Genomic DNA, 21285 nt, shown 5'->3' with positions numbered 1-21285 from the left:
GCAGCCTGCAAGCATCACACCATGGGCCATGATCAACGATATTGACTTTCTTCAAAGGATCAGGAGTGTCTTTGGTATGACTTGATCTTTCTGATTTCCCATCTTTCCAATTCATGTTGTAGGGCATATCATGTAGTCTTACCCTATCATTTTTGTTAAAGGGTGGCCTCTCATTTCTACTTTGTTTGACCTTTATCTCCTTTAACATATCCATTATTTCTTTAAGTTTGTCCTTCTTAGGGTTTTTTGGATTATATAATTTTGGATCATCCCTCTTGTTAACTCTTCCTGCTGCCTTCCTATCATTTTCAATAGTCATGGCAATTTTGAAAGCTTGGGGCAGCGAAGGTGGTCTTTGAGATCTTATTTCATAGTGAGTTTTACTATCGAAAGCACTCAAGTAAAAATCAATCAAGAATGAATCCACGGCCTAGTTTCCCTTGGAATCTTGTTGAGAACTTTATTAAACCTTTTGTTGAATTCTGACACTGATTCATTTGAGTTCTTTTTAATGCTTGTTAATTCATGTGACGCAAAAGATGTGTCAGTGTGATCCCCAAATTGCTCAATAAATTGCTCCGCAAAATTACACCATCCAAAAATGGATCCATCTGGCAAACTTCTATACCATTTCGCAACATCCTCGGTTAATGATTGAACAAACAATTTTATGAATACATCTTCATGATCTTCTTCAAAATTTTCAATCACATTCTTTAGGTTAATAACATGTCTTTCAGCTGATTCAGTTCCATTTCCTGAAAATTTTGGGATGGCATTCCTTAAGTCATTTGATATAGGATTCAGATATCCTTGAATTCCATTGAAATCAAGTTGTCTATAGCGTTCAATTGCCATAGGTTGCCTTATCATTTGATTTCTATTGCCTTGATTTTGCATCACATGTCCTTGGATGTTTTGATTATTGTTATTTTGATTCAACTCATAAGGTTGCCTAATATTTCCACCATTTGGTGAATTCCTCTATTATGTTGCCCATTGTTCCATGCTCGTCGATTATTATGTCTACTAAAATTATTATTTTGATTTCTATCTCTTTTGTTCTCATATAGTGGATTATCATGACTAGTAGCATACTGTGCTTCCAAATTCTTTCTGTGAGGCGGGTTGTACTCAGGTGGTGTATTTTGATTTGACTTTTCTTCCCTCCATCTATCTGATATTTGTTCATTACAAGCTTTAGGTGGGGAAGTAATAAGATCTTTTGATATTCCTATTTTTGCTAGGATATCATCTGGCTGCATTTTTAATGTTTTTGCCAATATTGCACTATTACCATTTGTAGTTTCAACCATCTTCTTTATGATCATGTCCCATTGCATTATTTGTTCCTGTTCATTATCGTCCTCAATACGAGTTATCTCGCATTTAGGCTCTTCATCAACCCTAGGAATGTGAAAGAATGGATTACAATTCTCTTCATCCTTTTCAGGACTGTTATGACTTGATTCACATATTTCAGGTTGTTTGTTGGTTCTTTCCTGGACATTTTTATGCCCTGTGTAAAACATTTTTGCCCCTTGATTTTTTCCTTTCTTATTTCTTGGCTTCTTATCAAAAGTTAATTGTTCAAGTCTTTTAGGTCGGGGATTTACTGATCTTGTACCCCACATACACTTCAAAATTAAACCAAGGCCGATCAAAATATATTATAGAGTTGCCACTTTCTTTTAAATAGAAAGAAATAAGGATTTAGGTTCTTTATCCAGTAGGGTTAATGCCAATAACTTGAAAACAATTTGCTGAAAATAAAAAAAGAAATTCTGCTTTAGTTGCTGTTTAGTACTTATGTGAAATGTATACAACCAAGATTCAAGCCAAAATTTTAAGATCTTTTAGATACAACTTGAAATTTTCAGAAAAGATTTGTAAATTTTATCCAAATGCTGATTAGGAATCTGAATATTAGAATCTGAAAATTATAAACAGTAAATGGAAATAAAAGAAAGCTTACTAATGTGTTTACACTTGTAGTGAAAGAAAACAAAATCAGAGAACTTATCACAAGGCTTGTGCTTAAATGAAACTCTAGACTGGTCTCTGGAGTAAGTAAACCTTACTTGCGACTTCCCCAGTAGAGTTGCCAATCCGTTGGTTATCAAAATCGCTAGTTAGAAACCTACGAGCCTTGCCTGCTCGATGCTGGGTATCTAATTGATTTTGGCCAACGTAATAGGATTAAATCTTCTGCGCTTTAGGTTCCGTTGGACCAAGGCTTGTTTACCCAAATCCAAAACTCGGATACAAGATGTATTATAGTGGATTGCAACACAAAAACAAATTCCTCAACTGGCAAGTGTCAAAGAAAACTTCTAGATTTATGATTAATAACTTCAAATTTGGATTACTTATTATAATTATATTTTGCTGAAATGAAAAAATTAAAACAAATTACGAAGTGAAATCAAATTCTCAAAGAAAAAAGAAAAGGAAATGCCAGCATTGGATTCAAAATTTATGAGCAAGGTTATGACCAGTGCCGAATTCTAGTTGGGTAATGGAGTCAAACATACATTTCTTACCTACAACTTTACAGTATTGATGGTATAATATTTTTTAATAATTCAATTAATTCGATGTCACAAATTGTTATATTTCAGTGTATTCAAATTAGTCTATTATGTTTTAACCATCATGTGGACACAATAGATATAAATAATGGGAAAGAGATGATATCCTGCACTATTTGTATTAATCAAATCTGAATAGCATTAAACAATTTAATGTTCCTATCGAATTAATAAATTATAAACAAATAGATAACTAAACCATAAAGGACGAGAGTATGTATAATTCAACTCTAAAACAAATAGAATCTCTTACTGATTTGGTTGTTGGACAGACTATATCGAAGACACTCAGCCTTTTGATGTTCAATTCAATACATATCGATCCTCACAATATCCAGATTTAAAGCTCAAAAAATCTCAGTCTCCTTTGCTTTGTTCAAATCCCCAATTTTTCCTTTAGAGAGATACAAAAGTTTCAATGATGCCAACAAAAGATTTTTTACAGGAAAGCCTCTATGTAAATTTTAAACTGTATGCCTGAACAGAGAGTAACCGTCCCTTTTTAAAAGCAATGATGAATGTCTCTTTTTGGCTTTTCATGACAAATATTTATAAATATTTAAGGGGTGTTAGTTACCAATCCAAAGCCCATGCCCTTTCATGACAAATAACCACCGATGTTAAAGACTTAACATAGTTTTGATTAAAATAAAATCGGCGGCTTATATTTGCAACTTCCATTGTGTGTATGCCTCCTTTTTGTACAATGCTTCAAAACAACTATCTCTCTTTATGCACGATTGCACATGAATTTTTCGTTCATACGTGCTCTTGCTGTGCGTATTCTTCCTGTGACCTGCACCAGGCGGAAAACTTTTTCCCCATTAATAGCCCTTCTCCTGCGCTAGATCCTGTCATGCATGTCCTTGCAAATAAAACAAAGAGCGAGTTAGATGATTCGATGAATTCATATCAATAATCGATGACCCAAACTCAGATTCCGACGTCCACTAAATCATAGTCCTGAAAACGTGTTAGCAAAATATTCGAAGCATCCTTTTTCATGGTATCTCTTCACGTCTCTGCTTCATGGTGTTGGCTCGCATGATCTGATAAGAAGTTATTTATCGTCCTGAGATCGCACACAGATTTTATATGTAGAGGTGTGCTCCTACTACGCTTATCACCCTCATTACATGATACAAATAGATATGTTGAGTTTAGTAAATCTCTGTAGCTGGAAAGCACTCGGGGTTGAGATCTCCATACGATTTCCAACTCTGTCATCCCCAAAATATCCACTAGATTCTCTTTAATCCACCAATTGTCTACCAGATGTACGTGGTGCAAGAAAGTTGTGTTGCAATGCATCCAAACAATCTTGATTGTCCCTCGCATCTAAAGCATAAAGCGACTGAAAAGTATAATACTGATCAAGCTAGTACACATGATCCTTTTGTTCCATATCACTAGTCCAAGGCTGATCAAACTAACCGATCTGATCTTCCACAGAACGAGGTCAAGGTGAACCCCCTCCCTTAAGCCTGAACTGTATCCATTCCTCAAACCTCTCATTGATGGCACTTTTTGTGAAAAATGATCACGTGAATACATTTGTAATGCTTGCTTGTCCTGTTCTTGTTGTCGGAAATCCATAAGAGTATCTAGAAATTGGTTTTCCTAAGTATTTGGTTCCCAACTTGGGTAGCTGTTCTTGAAACTCAGGAATGACTTTTCCATTTTTCCTTGACCATTCCTGCGGTCTTTAGATGTATTACATAGTGATCCATATTTGCCGTTTCCATGAAGTTCAAAATCAAAGATGCTTAAACTATAATCATTCCCAACACCTTCTACATTTACAGTGAAATCCTGTATAAATTGCAAAATAGCATCCACATACTTTGGTGGTAGGAAAATAAGAATATATGGAGTCACAAACAATGAAGCCATGTCTTCAAACAACATCACCTCAGTATACTGGAAGAGTGCTTCAAATTCTCTTAATACGTACTCAAAATTCTCTGTCCCATGCAAACTCCTGAGCATATAATGTGAATGCTGAGCCACTAATGCCAGATCAAAATGCCTCATTCAAATTAGAAATGCTAAACCTAGATAGGGATAAATTCTCCCTCGAACATCTTCCATTTGTGACGTGCTGACCATCTTAGAACTCATAAGTAATCCTTTATAACAAGCTGAACTAAAGAACATTATCATCATTTGTAGAATACTACAAGAAAATTACTTTGAACATATTATGATGAAAAAAGAAAGATTAGCATTGAGAGCTTCTCTGTTCTTGAAGGTCCTTGTATAAACTTTGTATCTGAGGAAAGTATAAACTGAAGTCCTTCAACAATGAAGCTTCCTAATATTGACAACACCATCTCATCATTCGCCTCCTATATGATCTCACAAATGGAGATTAATAAAATATAAAATTTTGAGCTCCATCATCGTACACCATAGTTCCCCTTTTGTGTTTTGGCCAGGGTTCTTCCTAGTTTTGAATTCTTTCATCATATGCAACATACCTTTTTGTAATGCTCGAATCTTTTTATTCGATTCTTCATCACTGCTTTTTGAGGATGAGTCTTCTGAATCAGAAGATCTGTTCTTCTTTTTCCCTGTTTTGTGTTCACTTTCTAAGTCCATTGCCTGATTATATGCCTCAATGTATGATGTCAGAGGTACTATTTTCATCTTCTTCCAAAGTCTTGGTTGTAGCCCTTCAACAAATCACACGTTTTTTCAAGCTGTTGGCTGGTGGGCTTTCCATCTTCCTCATCAGCTCTTTCAGTCTCCTTGCATACCCGTGGAGTGTCCCATTCTTCCCTTGCTTTGTACTATGGATTTCCACTACGATCTCATTGTCATCCCTTAGTAGTCAAGTCTGCTGTAAATTTTTTCTTTAATTCCACGGTCCACCCATGTGGCCATCTTTTTTTGGTCAATGTCTGAAAACCAATTGATTGCTACGCCTCTTAGGGTAGCTGGAAACTGACGGATCTAGTCATCCTCGTCTATTATGCCATTCACAGTCCATATCATTTCACACATTTCACAGTGTCGAATTGGGTCGACTGTCTTGTTGCCAGTAAATTTAGGCAGTTTCTCCTTCGGCCCTGCCATCGTTAGCTTCTGCCTTGTTCCGCTTGATTGAGTTTGTTGTGTCTGTGCTTGTTGCTCACTTGTGTTGTTCTACACAATCACAATACTATGTACAACCGCTTTGGACTGTGTCGGTGTGATGGGTTCTTCTAAAAGTAGAGTTGTTCGATTATTGAATTGTATCCGTTCGTCTGGTGAATTGGGGACGAAGAGTTCACGCTATACTCAGTGCTCCTTTGGCACCTCGAGCTGTGCTAGTTCCTTCTCTTCCATCTGGACCCTCCACCTTTGGTGTATACAACTTCAAGGATTCCTCCCTTGATTCTTTGATCAACCTCAGTTTTTTAAATTCTCCCTTGTGTCTTTTATCAAGTCCTTTTGTGGACGGTTAGGCGAATGCACTTCGTCTGTGAATGCTCCAGTGGCACCATGGTCACCTTCAGTGACACCCCCTTGGTACCTGTTAGTGAGTTGTTGAAGTCTATACCTTCGTTCTGCTTGTTGTGTGCGAAGTAATGCTTCATGTGCTGTGCATATATCATCATTTTCTTTTATTTTATTTCGATCCTTATTAAGTTCGGCATCAATCTTCAAACACATCTTTGATACCAAGTTTTGTAGGCAACGACGCCAATGTTTACCGTAATGGGGTAAACGTAGATTTATTGCATTCAAAGACTAGAATATGACACAACATAAGAGATAATTGTATTTGTACAAGCAGAACACACAGTAACGACTACAACCATAATGTCAATCCATAGTTCAATAGGATGATATACATATATTATACGAAGGGGCAACTCAACCGTCGCACAACCTTTCAGTTACTAACAAATCGTGTCGGCTTTGTTATACTTTTTCCTATAACATCTGCTTGTTCTAAACTTGATTGATATTTCATGAACAAAATGGCTTGGATGACAATCAATATTGCAATGAGCCAGCTCTGCCTTGTCCCCAAAAACACTAAGGTGACCACCTGCTTTCTTAGCTATCATTACCATGCCCTAGTCTTTCCATTCCTTTCATATCTGTAGTCATAACTGTTTCCATAGATGTTCCCAGTGTGACCTCATAATGTTTTACATCTAGCCTTCCAAGCAAATAAGCACTTAGCCCTGTACATCAAGTTTGCAGCTGAACTGTTTCACCAGTAGATTGCATGCTGCATTAGATTCTTTAAAAAAACTAGGAGTATATTCTATCAAATTAAGGATTTTGAACTTTACCTTTTATCAATGACTCAAATTAAATTATCTTTTAGATCAGTGGTCGTGAGCAACTGGTGTGCCATTAAAAATGTTCACAACTTGATCAGCTGAGCCACCACAACAAATACACGTGCCATGTGTCTATTAGATATTCTGTCGAGCATTGACTTTTAATGTATTAAATAGCACCCACAATCAACAGCTGAAATGTTTTCACTTATAGATCAGCAGATTTAGTAGTCAGTGGACCACCCAAAATGCATCCCACCTGATTAATAAACTCTGCTCAATCATCAAACTTACAAAGAAGCAAGACTGGGTAGACAATATGGTCTCATTGTATCATTGCCACTGAAGTCCACGTGGCAAAACTTTGTTTTCTTCTTTACAATGGGCACCCTTCAGGGGACTGGGATTGAACAAACATGCCAAGCGTCTTAACATTGTCTAATTATGTCACTTTAGTTGATTAAGCATTGACATAATCAGGAGTCAATAACTTTTTACCTGTAAATCAAAAGTTGTTGCAGATTGGTAGTTGGATATGTACAAACTTACTCCCTAGGAGCCAATTAAAAACATTTCATATCCTTTATTTGTTAGTACTTGCCTATATTGTCTTCGAGTTATTAATTTTTTACTCTAATTAACGGTCTAGATTGTGTACCCTCAAGATCAATGCTCTTGACATATCTGTAGATGATCCATAGAACATACTTGTTGATCTGCCAAGATAGATATTGTCAAGATTGAACCATGTGGGTTCATATTTGATATGTTCTAACTTTGCTTAAACCTTGAGCAAATTCAAGATACCAGATCAACTCACCTTAGAAATCAATGTTTGTGAAAAATTGGTAGACTAGCAAAGTGATAGGTGGTTTGATCCATCACACTGTAAAGTTTTACTGAAGTTTATTAGATATTTTCATGGGGCTTTACAACTGCTTGATTCATTATTTAATAAGTTGTACTTTGCTTGATACTTTCCAGCCTTTTCTTTAATCAATTTCTTAGATGCACTTGCCCCCAGCAGTAGATTGCTAAAGTGCTAGGCAGCTTGTTCCACATCTAAGCTGCAATTGACCATATTATGCAACATGGCCATGAGCTCTGCTGGAAAAGGAAATGATGCCACCAAGCCAACTGTATTACAATTAACTCCATGTGTTTCTGCTGTTCCAAGGGTCCAAATCAATCCAAACATGTCAATATGCCGTTGAAGGAAATTCAAAATTAGATGTGCCTAAGTTGATGTCATGTATCATTGTGGCGGATCAGGATACTATTAAATTACCAACCAAGCTCTTCCACATATCCAAACAACCTAGTAATTGCTCAATCAATTGAGAGGAAGGAATCATGTAAAGGGAATGCGCATGGCAATATTAAGGCTTTGGCCAATCATAACATAAGGCATAAGCTAAGGGAAAGTTTGTGACATTCACTTGAATGTGTATGAACCAAGACAAATGTGAAGATGCATGCATGACAAGTAACAAATGGCATTGACATAAATCATGAGGGGCAAAGAGACATTAGAGTGCTATAGTAACTGATATAACAATGTAATCTGCACAAAGGGGAGTAACAAGAAAAATCATAAATGTCAACATGCAAGCATAAGGAAAGCTTGGAGGTTATCTTATAGAGGAACAATTCAAGTCTATAGCTCCAGGCCTCCCTCCCCGTAAATAATTACCAGTTGCTTACTTTGCTGCATCTCATTTTTTGGGAATAATTATATTCCAGCTATATTTTTTAATAACCAATTCCAAGCTTTATAGAGAACATACAATAGCTTAGATTTTTTTACTTTTAGTTTTCGCAACCCATGTTATCTGCTGATTTTGTTCTCTATAATTTGCAAATTAATGGATGACCACTTCTTTCATATTTGCAATCTGTTCTGAATTCACATCAATTGTTACTTGTGTTATGTGTAAATGTTACACCAATTATTTACAAAGCTTTCTATCTCATTGAAAATTAAAGGTTAATGATAATATCAATAATCAGAGCAATAAATCAATCGTACAGGTTCGATATCCAGACCGAATCACACTGATCCGGGGGAATCACGAGAGCCGGCAGATCACACAGGTAATAAATAAGGAAATAATAATGGAGCTGCAGCTCAGTACTATGCCTTTATACAAGCGCATTATAAAATTTGAATGTTAGATGAATTATGTATCATAAAAGTGCTGTTAAATCTTGTTGCTGATATTCTTATTTTCAATTGAAAAATTATTTTACAGGTATACGGATTTTATGACGAATGCCTCCGGAAATATGGTTCGGTTAATGTGTGGCGTTACTGCACAGATATATTTGACTATTTGAGGTTTATGACCTACAATAAAATTTCTTGAGACTTATATTTTGTACATGACCTTTCAAACTCTCATCCATTATCAGTGACTAGAAATCTGGGCAGTCTTCTGTTGCACCTTATTATGCTGTTTGGCCTTCAGCATTGTTTATAAAGTATAATAATGTTCTTTGTGATGGAACATTTTTACTGTTGAAATGGGTTGATTATCTTTATTTCTGAGATGTCTTGTTTGTAGATTTACTGTTAAGCTTTACCCATGAAGTTACATTAATCAATTTCTGTGGCCACAGCCTTGTTTCCTAGTCTTCTGGTCAGTCCTATTTATTTAACTAGTTTCTGCCTTGGTTTGCAGCTTATCAGCACTCATTGAGAATCGAATCTTTAGTGTGCATGGGGGTCTTTCTCCTGCAATATCCACTCTAGATCAGGTATGGCATTTCTGATGTTAATCTTTACTAGGTGCATTTATTTGATATTTTCTTTTTCATAAATGCAAGTTTTGATTGCCATTTGTATGTGGCAGATCAGCTTTTAAACTGATGGGGTTGTGTGTTTTGTTTGAACCAATTAAAATATTAACATGAGCAGATTAGAACAATTGATAGGAAGCAGGAAGTGCCTCATGATGGTGCCATGTGTGACCTTCTTTGGTCAGATCCAGAAGATGTTGTTGATGGTTGGGGTCTGAGCCCAAGAGGTGCTGGATTTCTTTTTGGTGGAAATGTTGTCACAACATTCAATCATACAAATAATATTGATTTTATCTGCCGTGCTCATCAGTTGGTAATGGAAGGATATAAATGGATGTTTAATAATCAGATAGTGACAGTATGGTCTGCTCCAAATTATTGTTACAGGTGCTTAATGTAAAATTTAAAACTGCTTGTCAATCACTTTGTGTATTATTTAGCCGTATGCTTTGCAAGAACACTGCCAAATGATGAAGTTTTGTGAACTTTATTCAGATGTGGCAATGTTGCTGCAATATTGGAGTTGGATGAGAATCTGAATAAGAAGTTTACTGTCTTTGAAGCAGCCCCTCAGGTAATGTGTTAAATGGAATTTCTTTTGGAAACGTAATGCTTTATGTTCTGTCCATGCATTGCACTTGTTGTTTGTCAAATATATATCATTGCTGGGCAACAAATATGATTCTTCAGCACAGAAAAAAAATCATTTTTGACCTTGGTGAAGGTTGCATCTTATATCAACTATCCAGAACAGAAAAGACGGTATACGTGAAGGAACATTCCGGTTGGTTTGTGCTATTATTGTGGACCAGCTTACCTTCCCAGATTTCTATAACAATATTGGAAGACAGAAAAGTTTATATGGACATTTTTGTAGTTATGAGTGCTTTGCTTGGCTGGGAAAGGGTAGGATCCTCCATGCTTTTAGGTGATAGGAGGGTTAGTTTTTGGCTAATTATGTTAAACAGGATTTAGCATGATGTAGAATGTAATAACCTTTTAAACAATATTACTTGAATTATTTTTTATTCTAATAATTAAATATTTAAAAGTTATTGAATCCAATTTATAATTTAATATAGTTTTAGCTAATATAAGTTTTTTAACATATGTTTATTATGAAGAATATTAAAAATCTTAAATTAAATATTAGATTTATAATTTTAGTATTTATGATTTAACATTATAAAATTTTAAGCATATTTTAATCACGAATTTCATTGTCAAATATTCAATCATGAATTTTATCATGGGCACAAATTTGAACATTGTGGGTCCCCCACATTGTCGATTTGGCAAAAAGAATTTAAAAGAAAACTGTTTTTATTTAACTTTTAATGTCAAAAATTATTCAAATATTTTGCGGACGGATCAGGGACGTTTTGGATGCCCCCTGACATTTCTGAGACAGATCACCGCCCCCGAATGTCAGGGGAGGTTTCCTACAGTTTCCTGCTGTTTTTTGAAATTGGGGACAGATGGGGTATGTTTCTGTTTGTCCCATTGTCCTTGAAACATTTTGGGGACAGAAATGAGGCCCCTAGGGATAGGAAATGCGTTTCCATGTAACATAGTTTTTACATCTATTCTCAGTGCTGATTTTCTATTGTGTACTTAAGGAGTTTTGTTTACAAGGTGCTATATATGACCAAGTTTCAAAACTCAGTTGTAGGTTTTAGTGCCTATATTTTTGTTTGTTGGTATTTTGGCTTATTTTGTATTTTCTTTAGAAAATATTACAATGGAAAATTATGTTCTCTCTGAGCCCCAATATATTTGATGAGACACATGTACAAGACCATTCAGATATAGGTACAAACATAATAAAGAATCCTTCAATTCTTACAAGGAAGCTACCTTGAAAAATCCACTTCAACAGGCTTCATTGTTTGGCTGCATTGAGTACCTTCATCTCTGGTCATTTACAAGGAGATGACTAAAGTCTTCAATTTGGGACCAGAATTGTTTTTGAAAATGAGGTAAACACTTCCACATAGGGATGTTGGAAGCGAATTCTTGGTTGATGAATTCACATCTAAGCCCTTTTCCCTTTTCTAGAGGCAATGTAAATTTAGGCTTTGCCATGTTCCCATGATGATTTCTCTCAGCACCGAGGCTCCCAAATGTCAGCAAACAGTTACAAATACCTATATTTTGAGTGCCCTCAATTTTTTTACTAGAATAGCCCTCTTTTAAGTCACTCTGGGGGTTCTGCTATGCTTCCTGGTTCATGGATCTATGTCATGGATGCACCATTGTATTTCCTTTTGTTTTACAAACATTGGAATGTATCATAATTGACTGGAAATAGGAGATGAGGAAAGAATGGGAGGAACCACTGAAAAAACTTTGGTATTGGAATGACAAATCATAAAATTAAAACATATCAAATACAATAAATTTATTTTTATAGAAATGTAAGAATTTTTAGTGTTATTTCTAAAAACATAGTTTATAATTAGCACAAGTTACTGCCATTTTATTCCCCCCACCCCCACCATTTTGGGTCTGTAATAACTGTATTTTATTGATCATAATAAAGTGTTACATCATATGTATTCAGACTAATAAATTCCCGAAACCTACAAACAACCGAAAGATCTGACCTAGGAAACTTGACAAAAATTAGCCTTGGGAATCACAGACTATACCCCAGCAATTGACAAACTCCATTAAGGAGAATATACCTTACTCTGCATATATACATGTTGACACTACCAAAAGGATAATACTACTAGAGTGTTGCTGCTATTCGCATCACATCTACTCAAGCACCATTTATAAGGTATGCTATACCCACAGTATGACTTCCAACTACTTACATGTCATTACAGCTAGATGCAAATAAAATAAAGGACCTTAAAACAGACTCTGCCCTAAAAATGCTCAATAAAGATTGAGCCCATCATGTACACATTGGGGTTGCAGGAACTTTACACAAAAATATATTCAAACCGTGGATACTACCAAAACTTTGGACAATAAACAGAAAGGCACGCGTGTAAATTTAGGCTTCTCTGTCCTTTTGTTTTGTCAAGGCCATCCTCCTTTTGGGTGAGCGTTTCTTCCTTGGTACCTGGCTCACCTGCTCTACTAGAACCAGAGCCATATGGGCTTCAACTTCCTTCATCATGACAATGGTTTTCAAACCTTCCCAGCCCAGCTGTGCCTCATCTCTATCTTTAGACTTTGCTTCTTGTCAAATCGAACCGGCCATTGCAGAAAAGGAATTAGCTCCTTAAAATCTTCTGCCATTGGGTTTTAAATTCCTTCTTGCACATCAATTCCAATGCTTCATAACACCCATTCAAGGACATTCTCCAACCCTTACAAGTTTTCCTTGTTCACAATTGTCTCCATCACCCTCCCCTAATTTCAACCCCCAAGCTAACAGTTGGGAGATCACATTCATTAGTGGCACCACAGACCACCTTATCCTCCTTATTTGTTACAAGTACCTTCTTGTTTTAAAAGATCTCCCTCATCTTTGTCATTTGATGACTTGAAAGGCCCTCATTTGCTAATGATCTCCAACACCATTCCTCTCCAAAAATTGCTTGCTGAACTTCCATATAGTGTTGGCCGCAACTGATCATGCTGAAGATAAGGGAGATAATATGTGTGGGACAGTTAGATCAGTTACCATGTTGTCATTGATGTCAAGCCTGAAAGGTAAGGCATTGTGCTAATTCAGTAAAGTGCCAAATCATCTGAAAGATGCAGTGTTGATTGATGAAGAGGATTTGTAAAGACAATGATGATGGAAGAAAGTATTGAGAAGTATGTAGATTTCAAAGGGCACTAGATGAGTTAGACTTTGACAATATAATGTTGATTTGATTGTTTTACAAGATTTTATTTAGTGTTGAGATCATGTATAAGCAAGATATGTTGGTTGACAAAGAAGGAAGAAGTGTTGAAGTGGAAAGGCAAAGAAAAAGTTAGTTGCACTGAGCTAGACAGTGAGGCTGGTAAATGAAGAACTAATGGTCATCAAGCTATCATAGTACTCATCGAGTGTATGTTGATTAAGTGAAGAATGAACGCTATTACCCGAGCAAGCATAGTAGTCATCGAACTCAATATTGACCAAACGAGTTTAATATTAACTGTGCAAGGGATGATGAACAATTTCTTTAAGAATTGATTGAAGGCGGACATTTAATGAGAATATGGATTGATCAAGAAGTTTCTAAGATAAGGACGAAGTTTGTTGAGAAATCTACAGTGGGAGAAATTCAAAGAAGATCGGATGGAGGAGATTTAATGATCAATGGTGAAGCTCAAAGTTTGAGGTCAATAGGTGTACTTGAGTGTCTAGATTTAATGTATCCAAGATGGAAGATGATCGGATGGTTATCATTAAGCGGTAAAACATTTGAGAATCTGGTCAAGCGACAATAATTTGTCTATTTAAGGATGAACGAGATCTTTATGGTTGCTGATCAAAGTCATTTGTGAAGGTGAAGATAGAAGGTGAAACCGAGCAAAGCAACATTGTGAAATCTAGCAGAATAAGTGCTAAGTTAATGTGTGTGAGTGGATCAGCCAAGGAGGAATAAACTAGGAGAAAAGGATGAGTGAAATGGTGTTCTAAAACAACGAAGGTAGTTGAATTTTTATCAAATCACTTCATTGTTACTCTCTGACAATTGTAGCAGAAAAATTTCTTAACCGAGTGGACTTAACAATCTTTTTTGTAAATTTTTTTAAGGTGACATTCCTTGAATGTTTGTAAGTCCTTTAGAGCAGGCCACTCAAATGAGGAGTGATAAAGCCTAGATGATCTTTGGTGTAAATCCCCTAGCAGGGTCACATTAACAATGTGCATGTAACCTTTAACAAGGTTGGCTCCTAACCGAGCTCACTTTAGAAGAGGGAAAATTTTGGGTTATCGGTCTTAGGTGTTTTTTCCTTTAACAGGGTTTCCACGTTAAAGTCAGTGTCAAAATGTGTGGTTGATTATGATGTATGTTATTTCTTGTTTATTGCTTCATAGCTAAAACTCGGTATATCATCTTTTGGAGTTAAACACAATTAACTAGGGTTCTATGACTTCAAGTTCTCCGTCCAGCAAGTATGCGAGGTTAATGATGTTTATAGTTAACGGTCAATTACTCTGGTACTCGGTACATGCTAACAATTTACTGGTAAACATTAAATTGAATATTATTGTCAAGATTGGATCCATTTATCAAGCTTGTTTACTGAAAGTTTAAATTGTGAAGTCGCTGAATTGGTATCAAGGACACGAGGATACCTGATTCACCCCCCCAGTCATCTAACGCAGTCTCAAATTTCGTCACCCCATTTCTACAAGAACAATAGCCTAAGATCATGTAGATCTCCTTTTCCTCTCAAAGCAGAAAATCCTTCCTATTCATCGTAGAATTTCTCCTTAATCCTGTCTCTAGTTTTCCAAGAAATATGATCAATAATAACTGGCCAACATGAAACAATAAAGTTCCATATAGCCATTTCTTTAGGAGGATTGTGTAGGGTGAAAACCCTGTGCTCTTTGCCGTAGTCTAAATATTTGGCCTTCAAAATCTTTACCCATAGTTGATAAGGATTATTTTAAATGCTCCAAACAAGCTTCGTACCCAGAGCTTCATTCATAATTTGCCAGTCCCTGATCTCAACACTACCTTTATCCTTAGACTTACATATATTTCCTAGGCTAGAAGAGGATTTTATCTTGATCATTTGCCACATTCGATATAAATTTTCTCATCTTTTGCCCGATAGCTTTAGTAATCTTCTTCAGAATCTTCCAGCACATCATTGGAAAATAGCAACAGCAGAAATTACATATACGATTTGTCGAGCCAAAGTAAGCCAATGAAATTTCCAAACATCAATCTCCTCTAACAACTGTCCACCAATCTTTCCAAACTAGAGACTTACAAGCACCCCGGAATAAAGGAATGCCTAAGTACTTGCTTGGTAATGTACCCATTTTCATTCCTAGAACATTACATGTTTCCCTTTGCTTTTGACAGGCTCTGTGAAAGAAAAAAAATCTGATTTCCTCCAGTTTATACACTGCCCTGACATCTGGCTATACTTGTCAATTGTTTCCTTACAATCCTTGCTTCCCTAAGGGTTGCCTCACCCATCAAAAAGGTATTATCAGCAAATTGTAATTGGGAGATCGGTTCTATCCCTTCTACCCACTTTAATGCCTTTCCAGACACCATCTGTATGCTTCTTTGATATAAGTCTTCCCAAAGCTTCAACCATTATAATGAAAAGAAAAGGGGATATTGGATCACCCTGCCTTATTCCTTTTTGTGAATATAAAAAGCCATTAGGGCTCCATTACTAGAAAAAGAAGCGGGGGCTGTTAATACAACTCCCAATCCATGCAACCCATTCATTGCAAATACAAAATTTCTCAAGAATATATAGCAAAAGCAAACCTTTCACCTCATTGAGGGTTTCCTTATGTCAAACTTTATCATCATTATTTCAATGTTTTCTGATTGGATTGAGTGAATAGCTTCATGGGCCATAATGACACCTTCATAAAAAGATCTATTTGGGTAGAAACCACGTTGCTCATTAGAAATCATAGAATCCAGTACATGTTTCAGCCTGTTAGCAATGACCTTAGAGACAACTTTATAGATTGTGTTGCATAAAGAGACGGGCCTGAAGAAATCAAATGTATGCATCTCATTTCGTTTTGGAATAAGGGCTATAAACGTGTTATTAAAATCTTTTAAAACAAAACTGCCTTTCATAGATTCCTTAACAACTTCCCATAGATCAAAAGCAAAAATATCCCAATTTTTTTGAAAGAAAGCAGTTGGGGGGGCCTTACCTCCCCCAAGGCTAAAAAGAGCACACTTAACTTCCTCTGAAGAGATGACTCTCATCAACATCAAGCTCTGAGCCTCCAGGATGCAAGAAGGGATGACCTCCATTATTTCATGATCTTGAAAAGAGTCAACATTATTTTCTGAGAAAGCTTTAGAAAATTTCTAACTGCTTCATTTTATTGTCCTTTGGATCTTGAAATCTATTACCATTAGGGTCCTCAATAGAAAAAGTCTTATTACAAGACTTCTTGCCTTTATTGAATGTGAAGTTTTTTCGTATTTTGATCTCCATCTCCTAACCATGATTTCCAGGATTTTTGATGCCAAAAGGTTCCTCACTAACCGGCACTTCTGCTTAAAACTGGGTTAATGTCTTTTCTTTACTATAATTCTCTTTTGACATCCCTATCCTTATAACTTTAGAACAGTTACAGGAGTCTGTGAATCACGGAAAATGGGCGAAAATGGCCCTGGGCTTGGTCTCGGCTGAGTCAGACCAAGTCTAGGCTGACTCGTCGAGTCAGCCAGACTCGGCTGACTCGCTGAGTCTTGAGCAAAGGACTTTGCAACAGCAGCTTAGTGTAAAAATCGGAAGATATTTGATTATTTTAATTGGTGTGGTTTCCTTATGATAGCAACTGCTTTCCCCCATAATGGAGTCTCTTATTTAGCAATGATAATACTAACAAGTGGTTGGCTAGAGAAAATAAAGCAATTTATGATAACAGTGGTTGCAATAATCAACAAATAACAATGATTGAAGGGTGTGATCTCTTGTCCCAAAAGTGCAACTTCATTGAAGAACAGCTGTCATCCAAGGGGTCGCAACCTTCCAGCCCAATGAAGAGTATAAAGGATGTTACATTATTGAATGAAGGGCATCAAACAGCAGCTGAGGAAAGTACATATACAGAAGAGGTAATTAAACAAACAGCATGGGCAATTGGAATATAGAAGACAGATTTGTTTGTAATACCTTAATCGTGTGGTATTGAAGAAAATGAAACTTAATAAGAATTAGAGGATCAAACCTGAAGGATATAGATGGAATATAAGCAGCAGCAGACATTGATAGAAGTAATATCTGTTATAAGGAATCAGATCAAAATGACCGAGTATCATATTGCTATTAAGAGCAGATATAGATGGAAGGAGGAAGAAAGAATAGAGCATAAGAATTAAGGAAGGATTAAGGGAATGAATAGGAAGGAAATAAGGAAGTGAATCTTTCAAAGGGCAAAGGGTTGTAACTCTTTCTAAGGGTGGTAATTGTGGAAGGTTGTGACTATGGAAGACATGATGAAGAGGTGCAACTCTCCCCCACTTTGGAAGTCTCTAGAAAAAATGCACCAAATCCACCCATTCGTTATTATCCATTTACGGTGCAATAACCCTAGAGTGGCTGGAACTTTGGCACACCTTGGTCACCTCTGAAATTGTTCCTTGATTTTTTGGTCACCAAATTTTTTTCTCAATCGTTTTTGAAATCAACTGGAACACCTGTTTGCATTGATGCATAGCCCCATTTGTTTTTCAGGTTGAGACCCTGCTGTGCTGGATCATCATTCCCAGAGTCAAATTTTTCTTCTGGGGTTTGCTGGTGCCTTCCATGCTTGAGCCAGGGGTCACTGGGCTTTGATGAAGAGGTGTAACTCTCCCCCGCTTTGGAAGCCTCTAGAAAAAATGCACCAAATCCACCCATTCCTTATTATCCATTTACGGTGCAATAACCCTAGAGTGGCTGGAACTTGGCACACCTTGGTCAGCTCTGAAATTGTTCTTTGGTTTTTCGGTCACCAAATTTTTTTCTCAATCGTTTTTGAAATCAACTGGAACACCTGTTTGCATTGATGCATAGCCCCATTTGTTTTTCAGGTTGAGACCCTGCTGTGCTGGATCATCATTCCCAGAGTCAAATTTTTCTTCTGGGGTTTGCTGGTGCCTTCCATGCTTGAGCCAGGGGTCACTGGGCTTTGATTCAAAAAACTTTGTTGTTCCTCCACTTTAAAAGCCATACTGCCTGTTTATCTCTATAGCCATGAAACCCTAGCTCTCTTCGAACACCTGGGTCTCTTGCCTTTCCATTCCTCATCTATAGTTGAAGAATAATCTTACCTAGACCGTTGGAAGCATTTCCAGTCCTCTGCCCAAAGAAGGCGTTTGTAGCCACTTTTTAGACAATAAAAAAATGTCCTCTCCCATGAGCCAAGCATCTGAAGCCACTTCAGCAGAAGCTGAAATCCAGCCATTTTGAAGTTCTAAAGCAGATGAGTCTTGAACTCCCAACTTATTTGAGATCTTTCTGTTGCTCTCTTACAGTGGTATCCTGATGATGGATCAGAGTGTGATCCGAAACGTTGATTCAAAAAAAAATCTAACACAATGAAAACCAGAAGCACTTATCATAAATAAATAATGGATTGTGGAAAACTGATTCTTAATCATCCTCCTCTTTCAGATCTCCTCTCCAAAGACAGTTCTTATTTAGTTTAGGGTATAGGTAATTTATCTTGGATGTATTTTACCCAGGGATGCGTCCTCAGTATATTTTCAGCTGTCCCCGTCCCATAAACGTCTCGGAGACTTAGGGATACTTAGGGGACGTTGACTTTGACTTCTAGAACAAATTAGAGTCTAGACTTTGACTCTCAAAGTAACACAAATTTGGCATATGAATTCTGCTGATTCTTATGCTTTATCCATGTTTTCATACAAATATTTTAAATATCTCTATATATTTTAATTCCCCCCACCCAAAAAAAAAAGACAAATCGGCAATTTTTTTGCCATCCTGGAAACCCATGCCGTCCCTATCCCGTCCCATCCCGGAAACTTGGGGGAACATAGATTTTACCCCTTTTTTATTTCAGTCATTTGACAAGTTTTCTGTACACACGGGCACCTTAAGCCCTAGTTATTGTTCCTCTACTTATGGGAGCCAATTTAGGCTTTGACAATTTTGTTTTGCTTCCAAACGCTTTTAGATTTCATTGAAAAAATAGAAAAATGCATGCATATCACTTATCAGCGTTTTGTTAATTTGTTCTATTAATTCTTTTTATGGTTTTAACAACACAAAAGAATCATGTAACTAACAAAATTGTATATTAATGCCATTTTTTTAACATCTTTCCATGATTTTGTGTAGCATGATATTTGGTTAGTGTTTTTGAGGAAGGCTATGCTATTGAAAGAAATAGAAATTTTGTACTAGCTAGGACTTCTTTTCAGTTGCATTGTTTTAATTTTAAATATTGCTAGCAAGTTTTTGATTGATAATTTTGAATAGAAACGGGGAGGTAAATAATAACTGTTTATGATATAATATTATGTTAGTGATGCTTTTCAGTCTCAAGATTTCATGGATGGCCTGTTCATATGGTGCAGGAAGCGAGGGGTGTGCCTTCAAAGAAACCAGCGCCAGATTATTTTCTTTAGATTCAAGCCTACCATTTCTTGGCAACTAGCCTACCGATATATTGAAGTGTAACATATTTTGTGCAGAGGTTAACGCAACCATACCATGCTGGCTAGCACTGTTCTTAATTCTTGACAAGTGAATTCCGCTTGAATTTCTTGGGTTGATATTGTTATCTACAAAGGTAAACTATTGAAATATTTGATTCAGAGGATCACTGTCCCCAGAATTTTTGGGTAGATTATGAGTGAGTTATAAATGGTTCATAGAGAAGGGTCCGGTTTGTAATGCGTGCAGAAGCACCAAGGCTTTCAGTTCTCAAGCCTTTCGTCTTGATGGATTTTATACCTGTCCTCCTGGAATGTCTATGTGCATTGGAGGGAGGCATTGAATACATATTTTCAGCACGTTTTAAAGAATAATGTATAATTCATTTTGGTACTGTTCTGATTCGTTTGTTTTTATCAAAGGAAATTTATAAAATATAATGCTGAATTAAGGTTGGCTTGTACGATAATAATAAGCACTCGTTGAAATCAAATGTCTAATGTAGTTATCCAGGATGAAAGCTTTAGTTGGCCTAAAATCACTTGATTTCCTTATTTTGACGTTATTACATGTCTACTTAGGCATTTAGCTAGAAGGTTACTGCATATACTCTTATGTCATATTATGAGAAGATGGTCAGATTCTAATCTCAATTAAATGGTTTATTTCCAGTCCTATAAGCTTGCTGCTGTAGATATCTTGTAAGTTAATGTCCTACTTGGTATGCCATGACAAGGGGAATTGAATGTTTAATTGGATGCATATATGTGAAGGTTCTAGAGATATGCTTTTATCATGTGGTCAGCCGCAGTGCCGCTTGTTTATTTAAGTGGGCATGCCAATTATATACGCCTCTTTGAAACTGCCACATTTGTGAAGTCCACAAATCTCAAGCTTCCGTAACTTTGCCTTGTACAAATAAGGTTTGCCACTTATTGATTGATCAACATGTTAATAATTAATGGGAAGCCACGGCTTATGCACTCTGTTTACACGTAAAAAATGATGAATTACAAGGACATCTGGCTTATTATTTGTTGTACAAAAATATGCATCAAGTACACTTTGTGAATGCGAAAGAAGTTGTTTTTTTACTCCAATTGACCAGCTGCCATGATGGTGGGGCTATTTTCTGAAACATGCCAAGAAGGGAGCTGTTTTATGGAATTAGAGGCCACAAGTGGCGATGAGGCGTTCCTCTCATTGTTACTGCAGATATGACTGAATGAATAACGTTGCAGACAAAATAGTCGTGTTATCATTTTTGTAGGGTTAGTATGACACACATCGGTTGTGCCAATAGAAGATGCTTACTCTATCTGACA

General features: G+C 36.5%; 1 protein-coding gene across 1 annotated transcript in view; it reads left to right on the top strand.

The window, feature by feature from the left end:
* LOC149535008 (serine/threonine-protein phosphatase PP-X isozyme 2) overlaps positions 1-20411 on the top strand; it is a 65032-nt gene extending 44621 nt beyond the window's left edge. The window contains exons 3-8 of the mRNA XM_089807702.1: positions 8903-8965; positions 9124-9209; positions 9553-9628; positions 9789-10057; positions 10166-10244; positions 19882-20411. Coding sequence (XP_089663828.1) covers positions 8903-8965; positions 9124-9209; positions 9553-9628; positions 9789-10057; positions 10166-10244; positions 19882-19932 — 624 coding nt within the window. The 3' untranslated portion in view covers positions 19933-20411. The remainder of the gene's footprint in view (positions 1-8902; positions 8966-9123; positions 9210-9552; positions 9629-9788; positions 10058-10165; positions 10245-19881) is intronic.
* The last annotated feature ends 874 nt before the right edge of the window (positions 20412-21285 follow it).

This window comes from Cupressus sempervirens, chromosome 10, assembly GCF_028749045.1.
Source record: "Cupressus sempervirens isolate cs-2001-9-10 chromosome 10, ASM2874904v1, whole genome shotgun sequence".
In the NCBI taxonomy this organism is placed as follows: Eukaryota; Viridiplantae; Streptophyta; class Pinopsida; order Cupressales; family Cupressaceae; genus Cupressus; species Cupressus sempervirens.
Note: the sequence above shows the minus strand (reverse complement) of the source record. Positions and strands in the feature narration are given on the sequence as shown.